This window comes from Coturnix japonica, chromosome 6, assembly GCF_054131305.1.
Source record: "Coturnix japonica strain WE chromosome 6, WE-NBRP24, whole genome shotgun sequence".
Lineage (NCBI taxonomy): Eukaryota > Metazoa > Chordata > Aves > Galliformes > Phasianidae > Coturnix > Coturnix japonica.
In genome coordinates this window covers 921,699-939,974 of record NC_140668.1, presented here as the reverse complement: position 1 = coordinate 939,974, position 18,276 = coordinate 921,699, and the positions used below count along the sequence as shown (strand labels likewise).

General features: G+C 42.9%; 1 protein-coding gene and 2 long non-coding RNA genes across 3 annotated transcripts; all 3 read left to right on the top strand.

Moving 5' to 3' along the window:
• The first annotated feature begins 623 nt into the window (after positions 1 to 623).
• LOC107325885 (uncharacterized) lies at positions 624 to 17,363 on the top strand. Its single transcript, XM_085551380.1, has 21 exons — positions 624 to 683; positions 2,748 to 2,875; positions 3,620 to 3,961; positions 4,617 to 4,880; positions 5,361 to 5,630; positions 6,651 to 6,704; positions 7,457 to 7,575; positions 7,679 to 7,781; positions 8,173 to 8,315; positions 8,396 to 8,498; positions 9,545 to 9,565; positions 9,699 to 9,719; positions 10,491 to 10,535; positions 10,720 to 10,740; positions 10,947 to 11,127; positions 11,296 to 11,420; positions 12,418 to 12,438; positions 12,723 to 12,797; positions 13,240 to 13,260; positions 14,042 to 14,114; positions 14,971 to 17,363. The coding sequence occupies exons 2-21, from the start codon at positions 2,773 to 2,775 to the stop codon at positions 15,551 to 15,553; spliced, it is 2,688 nt and encodes an 895-aa protein (XP_085407506.1). The 5' UTR covers positions 624 to 683; positions 2,748 to 2,772; the 3' UTR covers positions 15,554 to 17,363.
• On the top strand, positions 8,482 to 9,911 carry LOC107325874 (uncharacterized). Its single transcript, XR_014947299.1, has 6 exons — positions 8,482 to 8,668; positions 8,801 to 8,845; positions 9,028 to 9,048; positions 9,171 to 9,215; positions 9,378 to 9,398; positions 9,545 to 9,911. It is a non-coding gene; the product is annotated as an uncharacterized LOC107325874 (long non-coding RNA).
• On the top strand, positions 11,595 to 12,391 carry LOC146760184 (uncharacterized). Its single transcript, XR_014947301.1, has 3 exons — positions 11,595 to 11,617; positions 12,016 to 12,045; positions 12,162 to 12,391. It is a non-coding gene; the product is annotated as an uncharacterized LOC146760184 (long non-coding RNA).
• Positions 17,364 to 18,276: the final 913 nt, after the last annotated feature.

Below are 18,276 nucleotides of genomic sequence, written 5' to 3'. Positions count from 1 at the left end.
TGCTATATCTAAAACACAGAACTGTATCAGCTACCATGAGCTCATGCTTGAGCTACTAGATACTAAACAAAAAGCACTCAACACACAGAAAGAAAAACATGTTTGCTTTGTCTATTTAGTTTAATATCAGGTTATATATATATAAAATATTACTTATATTCTTATATAATATTATTTTTATATATATAATATATAACTATATGTATAATATATATAAAATATTATATAAATATAATATTATATATTATATTAAACCCTAACCCCAAACATTATATATATTATATACATTACATATTTATAATATATATTATATATGTTATACTATATATAATCTATAAAATAAATAGCATATATTAATAAATATATAAAATATTGTATATATAAAATATAAATAAAGAACATAAATTTTAAATATATATTTATTTTATAAAAATTATTTTATATATAAAATATAAATAATAAACATATATTTTATTATAAATATACATATACTTATTTAATCTTAATTATCCGTCACATTACAGTCATCTTGATTTCATTTTCCAACAAGTGGGAGGAGGCATTTCTTTATCGTTTTCCTATTGGCACAGAAGTTGCTCCTCCTACTTCAGCCAGTGGCTTGAGCCATTTTCTTACTTCCTGGTATATTTTTTGTTAACAACAGGTCTAGAGGCTGCTGATAGGTAAGAACATGAGACTTTTTAATGCTAGAAAAGATACATATTGAATACAACAAAATGATATAACTTAGATACTATTTTGGCAAAATATAGTCTATTCTCTACTTCACAAGAGAGGTGTTGGGATTGCAGTAATGATAAGGAATAAAGTAGAGGACACCTTAGTAATATTAAAGAGCAAGTATTTGATAACTAAGCCTCAGAATATTTATATAAATTAATCAAGTGTTGTTTTGAAGACTTATACTGCAGTTTTAATTATTTTATTGAACTCTGGAAATACATATGAATTCTGCAAAGACTTTGTAAATGCAAACTTATAATTAGAATGTGGATCAACGTGCTTGTCTGTATATAATCATCTTTAGCATGCAGCTGTGTACAACTTTGGTGCTTGATGAAATGTGAAGGGATCAATTGGGAATGCATTATTCTAACATGCTTTTGGGTTGATTAGTATCCTAAGTGTTGTTGTTGTGGGTATTTGCATTGTCTCCCTTTTCTCCTCTGTTTAAGTTGAAGTCTGTCCTCTTACGAGAAATGGTGCATATCTCAGGTGTTTTATTGCCCTAACGTACTTCTACTGCCCTTCAGCACTTCACTGATTACTTTCCATTGAAAGAGGACAAGAGTACAGACTTACTGCAGTCAAGATAGGCTGCAGGTGCAAGATAACCACAGATAAAGGGAATGGGGCGTGTTGTGAAATAGGGTGATGGGCACAGTGACACTATGAGAGGAGCTGTAAAAAAGGAGTGTCTGGTGGTAGTTAAGTCATCACCGGCATCTTGGTCTGAGAATCGTGCACCGGAACGTGACACACCGTTGCAGAATCAATGTAGGTGAGGAAGCATGAAGCACAGCTCAGTTCTGTAAATGAATCCAACAAAAGCAGGTGATGCATTGCAGCCCATGTGTGGCATGAGAGCCTAGCAATGGAAGAACAAGGCTGGCCGAGACTTCAGTCTGTGTTCAAGGTCTGACACATGCTACCTGCAGCACGGGTCCAAGGTCTGTCAAGAAGGGAAAGCTAGGAACAGGGCTACACTCCATGGCACAAGCTTGAATTTCCAAGAGCAGTGGGAAGAAAGCATGGCTGGAGGTGAGGGAACTCATGGTCCTTAAGGCTTCTTATTGCACTCAAGGCCCTGACAATGACAAAACTGAGAGCACCAACCTAATTCTTGGTGCCAAAAAGAACCACAGCGATTATAGTACGCAGCCAGATGGAGGGTACTGAGAGTCTGTCTGTGCTGCCCATCTTGCTCATGGATTTCCTCCTAGGATAGTACAGAGCTGCAAGAATGCCCTCAGCCAAGACAAAAAAAGACAGTCTGTAGTTTAGGCCAAATTAATATCATCATCAGCTACCATCAAGGAAAAACTCCATCTGTTCTAAGAGCTGTATATTTTGTTTGCACTGTTTAGAAGGAAAAAAAAAAAAAAAAAAGTATTTCCTGCTTGAAACTGCGAAACTTTGGCCTCAGGAGATATAGTTGATTTGTAGAGCAGTTCTATAGTTGTGAAGTTCAGCCTTTACAAAGCAAAAGTCACTTTCACGTGGCCCAAATGCTTTGCCATTCATACAACATGGAACATTCAACAATATTTCATCATAATTGAAACCTTCCTAAATCCTCGGTGAGGCCCATGGTGTGATCTGAGTTTTGGTAAGAATAATGTAAGGGAGTAGCAATTTGCCTGGTTAGAAATGCATCCACAGGAAGCTCAACTCAATGACAAGATTGTTCCATCCTGTTTTGTTCTTGTCTACTGCTTCTTTATTGTCTGTTGGAAGATGGTAGAACTGAGGATAGGGGAAAGGCCCAAATGCGTCTTAAAGGATTTCCTCTATTCAGCCTCTGTTCAAACCACACCTTTTGCACTTTGGATGAATATCAGCAGAAGGTGTACAGAATACGTAGAATACACTACATGCTAAAGAGCAACGAAGACCTCAATTCCTCGCTAAAGAATGTGATTCTATTTTAGGAATATGCGTTTGCTTATGTTTTGTTCCTCTCAGGAATCCCCTTTTTTTATCTCATTGCATGTCTCCATTTCCAGGAGGATTATAAACAACTTACCCAACATGACATTTTCTGGAGTGTTTTCAAGTGTGTGCCCAAGAAGGACCAGAGTAGTCCTGTTCTTGAGTCTTCCAGTATGTTTTTTTATTGCAATGCGGTTTACAGGTAAGAGAAAAATGCATTATATGCAATGATTCAATTTAGCTGTAGAATATAAGTAGGATAAGTAAAATTAGTAGCATGCAACAAAGTGAAGAAAGCTGAATCCATGGAGTAGGCTCCAAATGACTAAAGGGATAAGGAAAGACGAACATAATGACTGCTACTGTTCCGGCCACAGTTTGCTTGACAGCACACAGTGCTGATGTATCCACCAGCAAAAGGCCAAGAGTAACCTCCTATACCAAACCAAAGTTCTGCTCATTACTTTGACACAACTTCTTAGTGCACTGTTCAGCATCAGTTTTCCTAAGATATCACACCTGCGCTTTACATCATATTCCCATTTTCTGATGGAATAAATGTATCGTAGATCCTGTCTGATACATTCAAGAGCAGGGCTTGGGACAACACTGGCCATCTCAAATGATGGGAGACCATCCATTCCTTCTCTGGGTTCTTAGGGGGTAAAATTAGGTGTGCTGTCTTATTACACACATGAAAAAGACATAGTCAGTCTCTCACAGCCCATGTTCTCCAGGAGTTTCTTACAGGACTGACGTGTAAAAGCTGGAAAGGTGGAAATTATGATGAGTGCATGCGCTTTAAGAAGCCAGCAACATTAACTCAAGACTGTCCTTATCATTGAAGGGGAATTAAGAATTCTAGCCTAGAGAGAACATTTTTGTTTTGGATTAACCTAACCCTGAGAACTGTTATAATAACAGTGCTCCCACTTTTTCCTTGCAGGTGAAGTTCCTATCACCATCATCGTTGATCCTCCAGTCGCCCTTGTTGGTGAGCAAGTAACTTTGTCGTGCCAGCTGACGCCCAAAATCCCTTCCAACACAAGTGTGCTTTGGTACAAAGAGGAAAAGGGAAGAGATACTCCACTCTGCTCTTCCTCCAGCCTGGATGGGGAGGTGGAGCAGTGCCAGCATGAAGAACAGTGCAGAATTGAAGCGCGCTGGGAGAGAAAAAGACTTCTCCTGATTATCCAAAAAGTGCAAATATCTGATAGGGGGGTGTACATTTGTGTTGTGAGTGGCAACGCTGTCTCCCAGGAGGCTGTGGCTCACCTTGATGTTATAGGTAAGCAGAAAGATTGTTATGACTGTGCTTAGTTCAGTTCCTATCAGGAACTATTCCTTCCTTCCTTCCTTCCTTCCTTCCTTCCTTCCTTCCTTCCTTCCTTCCTTCCTTCCTTCCTTCCTTCCTTCCTTCCTTCCTTCCTTCCTTCCTTCCTTCCTTCCTTCCTTCCTTCCTTCCTTCCTTCCTTCCTTCCTTCCTTCCTTCCTTCCTTCCTTCCTTCCTTCCTTCCTTCCTTCCTTCCTTCCTTCCTTCCTTCCTTCCTTCCTTCCTTCCTTCCTTCCTTCCTTCCTTCCTTCCTTCCTTCCTTCCTTCCTTCCTTCCTTCCTTCCTTCCTTCCTTCCTTCCTTCCTTCCTTCCTTCCTTCCTTCCTTCCTTCCTTCCTTCCTTCCTTCCTTCCTTCCTTCCTTCCTTCCTTCCTTCCTTCCTTCCTTCCTTCCTTCCTTCCTTCCTTCCTTCCTTCCTTCCTTCCTTCCTTCCTTCCTCTGGCTGTTATGGTAGTTTCTATACGCCATGAATATTTAGAGAAGTGTATTGACACGTTCAAATGTATTTGTTTTGTTTTGTTTTGTTTTTTTCTGTTTATTTTTGTTTTTATATAACTTAGGAGTTGTACAAAATATTTTTTCTGTCCCTCATTGCAATAATTCCATTACAGCAATAGGGAACAAGCCAGCTTTAGTAAAGGATCAGCAAGAGGAAAGCTCGTGTCGCTACACATGCAATTCAAAAGGATGGTACCCAAAGCCTCAAGTCATTTGGACAACCTATGGAGGAGGCAAAAAAAACGTGGAGATCAAGACCACTGTCACCTGGAGTGAGACAGACCTTTTTGTAGTACAAAGCATCATAACGGTTCCTTGTGATGATGTAGATGTGAAGTGTGTAATTATGCTCATCAAAGAAAAGATAAACCAAACTGGTAGGTTCTTGTAATCATAGAACGACTTGGGCTGGAAGGGACCTTAGAGGCCTTATGTTCGTAATAACTCTTCTGTGGGCAGGGGTGCCACCCACAGATTAAGAGTTTGAGAGATTTCACTTGTTTTTAGCAGTGTGAATGTGTGTGTTTTGTGAGTGCAAGTTTCCTGCACTCAGGAAACTGGAAAAGATAGTCTTTTATTTTTTTAAATGCCACCTCAAACATGGAGATAATACTGCTTTCCTAATGTTTAGCTGCTAATTTCTATCATCTGTGCTGAATTTATTGGAAAGCTTCTTGTGAAAATCCATCTTGGTTCAGGCAGGAACTTACACATTTGCAAATTAAATCCAAATTAAATGATTTGCTCAAAATCCAGATGATTTTGATGGCGAGTGAAGCAGCAACAAAACTGTAGGTGCTCTGTGAAATCTCTTTCTTGTTGTACTGTGTTATGCCCAACAATTGCCTCTGTTACAGGTTCCTTGAATGAAATGACTGTACAGAAGCCAAGTACTGAACATACTTTTACGTATGAGAGGCAAATGAGAGGTGATTGTGTAAACCCCAAGGCTATTTCAGGTATTCCCCAAAGAGAACATCTGTCTTCACTGAGCAAAACAAGCATTCCAGAGGAGAAGTATAGTATTTTTGCAATAGAAAGCTCTGATGAGTTGCGTTGTGGACAGCCACCACCTTCTGACTTGACAACTAATAGGAAATCCCATCTACAGCTTACTCAACAGATAGGTATGCAGCAATTATTGATTATCCATTACTGGTCTTCCACACTAGAAATGAAGGGGTAGGCAGAAGAAGTTCTTGGGCAACCAAAAGGGACTTCAGGGCTCTGGGAAGACTTCTGAAGGGGTCAGAAGAGCAAGGATTGTTTTCTTGTGTCCTCTCGGTGGCACTGGGATCTGCACAAAAGGAGGAGGGTGGACACACTGAGTGAAGGGCTTTGTGAATGGTGTCATACTCAAGGCTTTGGGTACTATGGTTTGGGACGCAGTCTTGAGAAGGGGGGAGTGCTGATGGCAACAGGAGACAACAGACTAGAAGGGCCATAAATATTCTTGGAAGAAGATGATTGGGCTGGTTAGCAGGGCTTTAAACTAGATACAGGGGAAAGGGGTGTATTATGTGACAGAGAAGCGTGTGAGAACACTGTCATCTTGGGAGGAGGTAAGGGAAAACCCTAGACTTGTCTTGGAGGTAATAGGGAGGGCAATATCTGAGAAGGCAATGAGGCCAACAGTTAAGCTGAAGTGCCTCTATGCCAATGTGCACAGCATGGGAATAAGCAGGAGGAGTTAGAAACCGTGGTGCATTTGGGAAAGTATGACCTAATTGCTATCATGGAAACATGGTGGGATAAATCCCATGAGGGACGTGATTGTCCCCCTCTAATTTGCTCTTGTGAGGCCCCATCTGCAGTGCTGCATCCAGGCCTGGAACCCCCAGTACAGGAAGGATGTGGAGCTCATGTAATGGGTTCAGAGGAGGTCACTAAGATGATGGGAGGGCTGGAGCAGCTCTCCTATGAGGAAAGGTGGAGGGAACTGGGGCTTGTTTAGCTTGGAGAAGAGAAAGCTCTGGGGAGACCTCATTGTGTCCTTCCAGTACTTGAAGGGAGCGTATAAACAGGAGTGAGAATGTCTGTTTACAAAGGTGGATAGTGATAGGACAAGGGGGATATCAATATTATACTGCAAGAGATTATTTGTCTTTTTCTTTTTCTTTTTTAATTGCTTTTTCTCCCTTTTTCAGAAAACCTTATCAAGCTCTGGATTCTTTCAGTCTCTTTCCTGATTATTGTAATAGGTAAGCTATTCCTCCATGCCAGAGCCCCCAGTTTACAATTCATAGCAGAGAGCTTCCAATATCCTTCTCACTCAGAATTTCCAGCCTTTTATTGTCCTCCCAAGTGGCACAGACATCCTATGATGGAGATAACTCATTCTTTCCAAGAAACTCACAGCTCTGTATTCCTTCAAGAGAACCTTTTCTTTTAATGAATTCACTTAAGAGTGGCTTCAGCCTTCCGAAAGTACCCCAAAGCTCTTCAAAATCAACATCTTCCCTCATATTCACAGAAAAATACTCTCCATTGCCTTTCCAGACCTTTTTGTTTCTACCACCAAGGCATTCTGGTTTTCTCAAATGAAAGTACCTTTTTCATTGTCTCATCTTTCTTTTCATATCGTTATCCTTTATTTATTCTTTTCTGGCTTAGTAATGAACTACAGAACTTTCTCTTAGTTAGGAAAGGTCCTTATGAGTGTCAGATATCATAAACCAAAGATGGAAGAGAGCATTACAGTGAGTGGATTGATTTACTATGAGTATGTAGGACATACGTTTATTTGGAGGACAAAAGTGAGAGCTCAGAATGGTTGCCCTCATCTCTTACGTAAGGCTGTTCTCTTGCCATGGTACGCATTTTATGCTATTTTTTATGCATTTTCATTTTAGCACACAGTAAGAGAAAAACCAGAGTGTGTGTTGATGGTGTAATAACAAAGAATGGCCATGTTCCATGGTTTCATGTATGTACCCCTGCCACTGCTAGGCAGGCTATTGGGATGCTGGAGGCTATGATGAGTTTGGTGGAGACTTTGGAGCAGATAAGAGTGATCCTCTTTTTCAGATCTACTGCTGGCACAAAGAAGAGCAGAGGAAGATGCAGAGAAAGGTACGTACATGAAGGAAAGTGCCCTGTTGCCTCTATACATGAGCAATAACCAGTATAACGTAGTGTTGGCCTACACCTTCATAGTGAGTGTGCTTTGTTGAAGGATTCCCATACTTTTTCCCAATTCTTTGTGGAGGATGTGGTGCTAAACAACATTTCCTTCCTTTCCTCCTTTCTTCTTGCAGAGACCCTGAAGAAGGAGATAGGTGAGTTGAGCTGCCTCACTGCTGGCTACTCATGCCACTGCTAGGCAGGCTGTTGGGATGAGTGGTTCTGTTGGATCTTGTAATGAGTTTAGTGGAGACTTTGGGGCAGATAAGAGTGATCCTCTTTTTCAGAGGGACTGCTGGCACAAAGAAGAGCAGAGGAAGATGCAGAGAAAGGTACGTACATAAAGGACAGGCAATATCCAGCATAATATAATGTTGGTCTACACCTTCATTGTGAGTGTGCTTTGTTGAAGGATTCCCATATTTGTTCCCAAGTCTTTCTGGAGGATGTGGTGCTAAGCAACATTTCCTTCCTTTCCTCCTTTCTTCTTGCAGAGACCCTGAAGAAGATTGGTGAGTGAAACTGCCTCACTGCTGGCTTCCCAAGCCAGTGCTAGGCAGGCCGTTGGAATGTGCGGATCTGTTGGAGGTTTTAATGAGTTTGGTGAAGACTTTGGAGCAGATAAGAATGATCCTCTTTTTCAGAGCAACTGCTGGTACAGAGAAGAGCAGAGGAAGATGCAGAGAAAGGTATGTACATGAAGGACAGAGCCCCAATGCCTCTATGCATGAGGGTTCTACACCTTCATTGTGAGTGTGCTTTGTTGAAGGATTCACATATTTTATCCCAATTATTTCTGGAGGATGTGTTGCTAAGCAATATTTCCTTCCTTTCCTCCTTTCTTCTTGCAGAGACCATGAAGAAGGAGACTGGTGAGTAGAGCTGCCTCCCTGCTGGCTACCCATGACACTGCTAGGCAGGCTGTTGGGATGTTGGAGGCTGTAATGAGTTTAGTGGAGACTTTGGAGCAGATAAGAATGATCCTCTATTTCAGAGCAACTGCTGGCACAAAAAATAGCAGAGACCCAGAAGAAAGAGATAGGTGAGTGGAGCTGCCTCACTGCTGGCTACCTGTGCCACTGCTAGGCAGGTTGTTGGGTTGTGTATTTCTGTTGGAGTTTGTAATGAGTTTAGTGGAGACTTTGGAGCAGATAAGAGTGATCCTTTTTTTCAGAGGGACTGCTGGCACAAAGAAGAGCAGAGGAAGATACAGAGAAAGGTATGTACATGAAGGACAGTGCCCCGTTGCCTCTATGCATGAGCAATAACCAGTACAACGTAGTGTTGGCCTACACCTTCATTGTGAGTGTGCTTTGTTGAAGGATTCCCATACTTTTTCCCAAGTTATTCTTGAGGATGAGGTGCTAAACATTTCCTTCCTTTCCTCCTTTCTTCTTGCAGAGACCCTGAAGAAGGAGATAGGTGAGTGGAGCTGCCTCACTGCTGGCTACTCATGCCACTGCTAGGCAGGCTGTTGGGATGTTGGAGATTTTAATGAGTTTGGTGGAGACTTTGGAGCATATAAGAGTGATCCTCTTTTTCAGAGCAACTGCTGGCACAAAGAAGAGCAGAGGAAGATGCAGAGAAAGGTATGTACATGAAGGACAGGCAATAACCAGCAATATATAATACTGGTCTATGCCATCATTGTGAGTGTGCTTTGTTGAAGGATTCCCATACTTTTTCCCAATTCTTTGTGGAGGATGTGGTGCTAAACAACATTTCCTTCCTTTCCTCCTTTCTTCTTGCAGAGGCCCTTAAGAAGGAGATTGGTGAGTGGAGCTGCCTCACTGCTGGCTACCCATGCCATTGCTAGGCAGGCTGTTGGGATGTGCGGTTGCTGTTCCCCAAGCACTTGTGAGTGATGGGGTGCCAACCTAATCAGTGTGTTCCCCCCTTCTTCCTTGTCTTCTTGCAGCAGCTCTACAGAAGAAGAATGGTGAGTGTGACTGTCCCTTGGCAAGCCATCCCTTCTACCAGTAATCAGGTTGATTTGTCATGGTGTTGTGCTGGTAATGGGGTTGATGATGCTCAGTTCCAGAGCTTCTAATCGTGGTGCCTTTGCCTTTCAGCACAGTGTCAAAAGTGGATAGGTAAGTGAGTTTTAATGGTGTAATATACACAAGTACTCACATTGTGACACCAATTGTTGAAGGTCTTGGCTAAAGCCCTTCTTCACTTCAACTGTGATCAGCAACGTGTTACAAACATCAGAACTGATGAAAAATTCTGTTAACTTTTGAGACCACATTCTGATGTTGGAGGCAGTTTGAAGCTTGGGTGGCACTGCTGAAGTTAGAAGTTGTTTCCTTGTGAAAATCTGGATCCAAAAAGAAAGGGAACAGCATCCAATCCAGAACATAGGGGAAAGACTCTCTTGGGATTTGTTAATCATGGTCACCTGGGCTCTTCCCCAACAGACCTTTGAATGAGCAGATCTACTGGGCTGTTCTATTAGCCCTTGTATTACTGATGCTGAGGAGCTGTCAGTGTTAGATTTCCACACCCATATTGCAATGACAATCCTTAACTCAGAAGCTTGTGAAAACAAATGGCCGTGTGGGAAAGCTATGCCACCCCTTGTGATGTATGCTGAGGTCTCCTAGAGTTGCAGGTGTGATGTAGAAAAAACAGGTGTGGGGATATTTTTAAGGGTGGGTTATTCACGTTTGGTAGTAAATGGACCACATCCGTGAGACATGGGGAGCAGCATGGAGGACCATTGGACTGTCCCAGAGCTGCAGCTGGGTGCTGCTGTGCTCAGAGCTCATGAGGACCCTCTACCATCAGCTGGCATGGCCTGATAGGGTCCTTCCTGGGGCAGATCCTGAGGTCTCTTCCTTCTCCCCACACATCTTTTTCAGAGGAGCTGAAGAAACAAGGAGGAGCAAAGGAGGATCCAGAGAAAGGTGAGTGTATGAACCATAATGCCCCAGTGCTTCTGTGCATGAGGAATCTCAAGCAAAACAATTGTGGTTGTGTAGGGTAAGGGTGCCTTGGTGAAGGCTTCCTATACTGTTCCCCAAACATTTGTGAGTGTTTGGGTGCTAACCTAACCAGTGTGTTCCCCCCTTCCTCCTTGTCTTCTTGCAGCAACTCTACAGAAGGAGAATGGTGAGTGTGGCTGTCCCTTGGCAAGCCATCCCTTCTACCAGTATTCAGGTTAATTTGTCATGGCGTTGTGCTCGTGATGGGGATGTGTGTGTTGGAGAGTTTGAAAGAGAAGAGTGTGTAAAAGGGTCTGTGGAGAGAAGACAGATCTGGGGAGCATGGAGATGGAGAGCCTGAGCCCTGAGTAGCCCTGTCTGCTGCTGTTTGAGTGGTGAATGGTGTTTGGGGCAGTGACCCAAACCAGGTGGAGGTGGATGTGAGTGGCAGTGTGACAGGGAATGAACCAAAGACTCTCGAGAGAAAGGAAGGGGTGGGTGATCCCAGTGGGCAGTGCCATGGGACCTGTGAGAAGGGCTATTCTAGCCATACCAAGTGTCCCAAGTCAGCTATGTGAGAAAGCTTGGAACTTACTGCATCTTCTGGCTTGAATTGTGCTGGTCAGGAAGAGATGTCCATCCCATGAGGGATGCGGCATTAGAGCCCTTTTAGGACCATATGCCTGATACAGGAAGAGTAACCTGAAGGGCCAGCACTGCAGCTGTTTCCTGCTATGCACAGTGCCCAGGCAGCCCTTTTCCCCACTGTGGACTTGCTTTCCTCTCTGAAACAGATCCTGATGTCTCTTCCATCTTTTTCAGAGGAGCACCCGGCACGAGGAAGGTCAGGAAAGGATACAGAGAAACGTGAGTACATGCAGAGCAGTGCCCCAGTGCCTTCTTGCATGAGTAATATCCAGAATAATGAAGGTGCTGGTGTAGTGTGAGTGTGCCTTGTTGAAGGCATCCCACACTGTTTCTCAGTTCTTTCTGGAGGATGATCTGCTAATCAGTGCATCCTTTTCTCCCTCTTTTTCTTGCAGAGACCCCGAAGAAGGAGAATGGTGAGTGGAGCTGCTGGACTTCTGGCCACCCATGCCACTGCTAGGCAGGCTGTTGGGATGTGCAGTTGTTTTGGAGGCTGTAATGATTTTGGTGGAGACTTTGGGGCAGATGAGAGTGTAGAAAGTGTTGTGCAGGGAAGGCAGAAATGGGGTGGCTGGATGGAGACCCTGGTCCCAGATGAGCATTGTGTGCTGCTGGGGTTGTGGTGGTTGGGAGAGGTGTCAGTGATCCCATTCAGAATCAGAGGGTTGTGAGGAAGAGTGTGAATGCATGTGAGCCAGTTCCCTGCCAGAGGCCCTTGTTGATCACGGCTGGGGTGGGCAGCTCCAGTGGGGAGCACCCTGGGATCTGTGGGTCTGGACCTGACTTAGTTTCTTCTTCTTTTGTGGCTACGTAGACAGAGAAGAGGAGCTCCGTGCAATGATTGGTGAGTCCTTCTGCTTGCCATCAGGCATTTGCTATAAAGGACATCCTATACTGTACCCAACGCCTTTGTGGATGCTGAGGTGCTAAGTTTCCCCCTTCTTCTTTGCCTTCCTGCAGAGACACTGAAGAAGGAGAATGGTGAGTGGGACTGTTCCCTTGCAAGCCATCCCTTCCACCAATATTCAGGTTTCTCTGTCATCGTGTTGTGCTGGTGATGGAACCGTGTGTGAAGCAAATGGGAATGCAGAAGGGGCTGTGGAGGGATGGCGGACATTCAATGAGCTGTGTGCCTTCGTCTTCCTCAATAGAAATGCTGAGGTTTTAAAAAACGTTCTAATTTAATTTAATGTAAGTCATTTATATTCTTTTGCAGAATCCTTAAAAAGAAGAAATGGTAAGCTTTTCTGACTCTTGATTTCTTTGTTCTTTGCAAGTAAACCACAGAGAAAATGAGATTTCTGCAGTCAGGTGATCCCAGTCTGTTCCCATTGCACTTCAGTGGGAAGGAGTTTGAAGGTTTTCTATCATCTGTGATACGGAGAGAGATTAGGGTGGAAAACATCCAAAACTGCAGCAGAACATGTAGTTAGGACACAATGTGTGTTGGTATGAGCAGTTGAACTGTGTTCTTTGCCAGTCCTGTCTGTAATTTTGGATGACAACCACGTAATCTTGCAGATGACAAGGATGCTGAAGGCTCAATTGATTTGTCTGTGTATTATGCTCTTGTGGAATGTATGGAACAAATCAAGAGTGAGCATCGCCATCAACTGTGGAGATGCCCACTCTAATCTGGAAGATCATTTAATTCATTGCTGGGGTAGTGGTGGTTGGGACATGTGTCAGTGGTCCCATCCAGAATCAGAGGGTAGTGAGGGGGAGTGTGAATGGACGTGAGGCAATTCCCTGCCAGAGGCCCTTGTTGATCATGGTTGGGGTGGGCAGCTGCAGTGGGGAGCACCCTGGGATCTGTGCGTTTGGACATGACTTAGTTTCTTCTTTTTTTTTTTTTTTTTTTTTTTTTTTTTTTTTTTTTTGTGGCTACTTAGACAGAGAAGAGGAGCTCCGTGCAAGGATTGGTGAGTCCTTCTGCTTGCCATCAGGCATTGGCTATTACGGGCATCCCATACTGTGCCCAAAGCCTTTGAGTATGCTGAGGTGCTAAGCTCCCACCTTCCTCTTTGTCTTTCTGCAGAGACACTGGAGAAAGAGAATGGTGAGTGGGACTGTTCCCTTGCAAGCCATCCCTTCCACCAATATTCAGGTTTCTCTGTCATCGTGTTGTGCTGGTGATGGAACTGTGTGTGGAGCAAATGGGAGTGCAGAAGGGGCTGTGGAGGGATGACTGCCATTCAAAGGATACAGATGGCAGGGCCCCTGGCAACCCAGTCTCCTGAGATTAACACTATGGCAATGAGTGGTGGAATTATTCTGGCTCTAGTGTGTGGTGTATGTCTGGTGGCATCACGCGGCATGAGCCCAAGGCACCTTCAGAATCCTATGGTGATCCTTGCTGGATTGGGAAATCCAAGTAGGCAGTGGCCTCGGACCTTTGGATTTGTAACTGACCTTGTGTCTTTTCACACGTCGACTAGTCCCTCTGCTTGCCTTCAGGCATTTGCTATTGGGATAAGGCCTTGGGGATAGTAAGGAGGGCTATTCCAGCAATGCCAGGTGTCCACAGAGAGGTCTGTGACTGAACCTGCCATTACCCCAGTCTCGGTGTCCCAAGTGGTGCTTGTCATCTCCTGGGTTCATCTCAGTGATTTTATCTGAACCATGGGGATGTTCTCATCCCATTCAGAGCTTCATTGCTTTCTGGAGACCAGTGTGAATGTTGAACATTATTACTGGGGAGTCAAGACATAAATCCATGACCCAACATAACAGATATCCTCATGGAAACTGAATGACATGACCTTGGCTGTGCAGGCAATCTAGGTTAAAATCTTGGTGCAATTCATTCACTGGAGGCAAATTCACTGTTTGTCTTATAGGTTACACTGAAAAATGTCCTTGTGAGTTTTTAGTATCTCCAGAGAAGCTGACTCTCTGGGCTCTGTCACGGGCGTAACAGCCTTTGGCTCTTCGTTTGAGTTGTGTGGGATGTCATGGAAGTTTTGTACTCACTGTTTAACACACTGTTGTGTAATCAGCTGTTGCTTTCCTAGTTTCAAATTTTCTTGTCCTTTGACATGGAAGATAATCATCATAAAATGGTTTTCTTACCCGCAGTACAGGAAAGCAATAACACAAGTACTTGACCATCTGCTAGTAGCATGGGCTGCTAAGTCACTGGAGACTAGATTTCCTTAAAAAAAAAGAACAACCTTTTCTTCCTTTCTTTGTTTCCTGTAGAGTTATTGCGTGTACAAAGACATAGAGGTAAGAAAAATCCCATTCTGAATCTCACCTCTTCAAGCTTTAATAACCTTTAATAATAAAGCTCGAGTAACTGTTTGTAATCAGGGCTCTTGGTCTGTAAGTAACAACACAACAAGAACTTACATTGAATCCTTCCATTATCCATTTGCTGTCCTTGAAATGTCTCCAGATATTTTGTTCTTCTAGGATACCAAACAGAATTGTTTCTTCTAAAAGAGTATAGAGGTTTGGTCTTTATGAGAAAGAGAAGTTTGTTTCAGGGTGCTCAGCTAGAGCAGCACTACTGCTAAGTGTACACAAACCTGCTGATTTTATCATGCAGCCTTGGTGAATGGAATGAATTATTCCTCATTCTCTTGCAAGAAGATTTAGTGATTCTGGTTTTGTTCAAAGAGGAGCTGTGTTCAAAAGCATGGCTCTTATTCTCTGGTCATTTCCTTGCTGTTGAATGATTCCTTAATCAAAAGCTTATCATCTCCTTCATAGGATCAACCAATAGAAAGTCTGAGAGCAATAAACCTCTTGTAATTTAATACTTAAGAAATTGCCTTATTATTGCAGTTGATGTCACCCTGGATGCTGACACGGCTCATCCTAGACTGCAAGTGTCTGAAGATGGGCAGAGCGTAAAAGACACTGGTGTGATCAGAAAGGTGCCCAGCAAGGAGGAGAGATTTGATTCCCACACTTTTCTGTTGGCAAAGGAAGGTTACACGTCAGGGAAGCATTATTGGGAAGTGGATGTTGGAAAGAAGCGCAACTGGAACTTGGGTGTTGCCCAGGAGAATGTGGCACGAAAAGAGACAGTGGCTCTGTCCCCTAAGAATGGTTTCTGGGTCATAGGGTTAGCAGATGGGCAAGAGTATTGGGCCCACTCAGATCCTTGGACCCGTTTAATTGTGAGTGGCAGACCACGGAAGATTGGGATCTTCCTGGACATCTCATCCAAGAAGTTGTCATTCATCAGCGTTCATCAGAAAAAAGTGCTGTACACTTTTACCTCTGTTAGTCATCACGGCCAGAACGTGAGGCTTTTTCCTTTCTTCTCAACAGGTTCATCTGCAACCAGTTCTGACACTGAGCCTCTAAGAATTGTACGGAGGGTTGATGATGATGACAAGTGAATGGTTGAAGTGAAAATGCACGGCTAATTCATAACTGAAATCCAGAGTCTGACGTCAGACTACACTCTATTCAGCCCCATGCTTTGTGCCACCAAGCTGAAACATATAAAATACTTCCACCATTGCTTGTTAAGCCTTCCTTGAGCCATTTCTGCAGGAAAATCCTGACTTCAGGCCACTAGTCACTGGGTAGAGAGAGCCTCCAGGTGTTTCTATCAACCTATAAAATATTTTCTAAGCCCCGTAGCTGATAACTGCTGTTTGTGTATGCCTGTGTACAGATCGTTCCATCAGGTGTGAAGAAGAGCATGAATTCTTTCTCTGTGCACTGATCATCACAGGAAATATTCATGAGACGTGTGCAAAAGTTGGCAACTGCGCTAGCACAGAAGAGCTTTCTGATGAGCTGAAACCACACTGCTTAAAAATACCTAGATACTATACTAGATGATATAGATATATAAATACTAATACTAGAAGATCACCAGCCATTGCAGATCCTTTTATGTCAGCTGCAAAAACACAGTGCCAACTGAAGGCAACTTGGCTGACTTGCCATCAGGGTTTCTTTCTGCGTAAATTCTTTTTATTTGGAAACGGTGTGAATTATGGGCCATCCTTTATCATTTTTGTATATAGCATAAAATATATTCTAAAAAGTATTCAGGAGAATTCACAAGGTGCTAATATCCTTGCTAATATCCTCTCACTTTTAGTGAGTACAGAGTACTATGGTTAGGCTTCGTTAGACTTGATGATCTTCAAGGTCTTTTCCAACCTGGGTAATTCTATGATTCTATGATTCTACAGACAGAATTCACACACAACAATGAACATAGCTAAGCTTCCATGTCAATGAGCTTGTTGTTGGCCTCTCCCACCTCTTCTATTTCTAGATTGATGGATTTAGCCTTATTCTCTCCAAAGGAGAAAATGGATAAGTCTCATGGCTTTGTAATGCTGCTGTCAATAGTCCACATCATAACATCATGTGCATTATGGATCAGTAAAAGGTTCATACTCCAGTTCCATGGAATAACTACATCCCGAATACTCAGCTCTCAGAAGAAGCACTATTGGGAAGTGGATATGGGAAAGAAAAGTAACTGGGAACTGGGAGTAGCTTCTGAATCTGTAGCTAGGAAAAGGACCTTGATTCTCTGCCCCAGAAATGGCTTTTGGGTCATGGCACTGTCTGATGGGATGGAGTACTGGGCCTACACTGACCCTTGGACTCGTCTGAATGTAAGATCAAAACCACAGAAGGCTGGGATATTACTGGACATCTCAGCTTGACAGCTATCATTCTATCTCGTCCAAAGTCAAGTGACTTTTTATACTTTCAGCATTGCTGAAAGTGATAAGAAAGAGAAGCTCTTTCCCTTAGCATTGCTGAAAGTGATAAGAAAGGGAAGCTCCTTCCCTTTATTTCCATGGGTAACAGTGCTGGAAAGAAAGACCCTGAGCTACTAAATCTATGTTCTTAAGGTGAGTAGCCAGTGAAATCTGTTGTAAGCATTAACACATGTAACTTCATGGAGAACACTGTCTTGCTGTTTTGCCTCATTCTCTTTGAATCTCCAAGCCACTGCTGATTTGAACAGACCTTGGAACAGATTATGCGCCCCTTTGTTTGCCTAAAGAGTCCCTCCATCATTTTAGGGACCGTAAAGGTGAATCTTTATTAGCACCACACTCTTGGGCTCATCAATACACGTTGGAACTACATCGTCATGTATACATTCACCAGTCAAACTACGATCTGCATTTTTGCTTTTAATGTGAAGAATAAAATCAGTATTTTCCCAGACTGATTTACTGCTGTTCTTTCCGTAGCTTTTCTTCTACACAGCCTCACATCAGGCCTTTTCTAAAGGGTTATGTCCTATAGTTGGGCGAACCATGCAAGAAAACATGATTTAAAAGCTTTTATAGAAAAACTAAGATTCTTCATGTGATTTCATTACCATATCTAACCAGTAAGGATAATGTTTAGCTGTAATGTAGTCCTATATTTGACCACGTTAATTTGATAACTGTAATCAAATGAATGGCTGCTTTGAGCTTTTGGCTTTACCAATGGGGAAATGTGAGGCATAGTATTTTCCCTCCTGTCATATCTACGTGACCTTCAAAGATGAAGGGACAAGCTTACAAATCTCTCATGCTCCACCTTGGAGCTGTAGCTTGGAGACAGCTGGGCATCTGCTGGGTGTTTATTACTTGTTAGATAGCAGCCACCCAAACATGGGAAACAAGAAGCATGATGCTACAGATATTTCACATCAATTCTGGACGTCACCATTTCCAACCACAACCATTAAAACTATTAAAAAGGCATGTGTACAAGACTGTGCTGTACACTACCTGCAAAACTGAGAAAACTAATGCCTCCTAGGCATATAGAAGTCACACTGAATGACTAGCTCATATAGTCAACTTTCATTTATACACATATAGTTGGAGAAAGATACCTGTCCCATTACATTTCATAGGCTTTCTCTGAAAGAAGAACACATACCTCAAAGTGCTTCACACTCTCTTGTCATCTACATCCCTCCCACCCTTTCAGGCCTTCAGATGGCCTGAAGCAGCTGCTGCCTGTAAACTCTGCCCTGTCCTATAGAAAGCACAACCTCTGTAATACTAAACCACAAATGCTTTTGCTTTTTGCCCTACACATATCAGTTTAGCAGGTGAAGTGTTTGTACAGGACTGAGAGC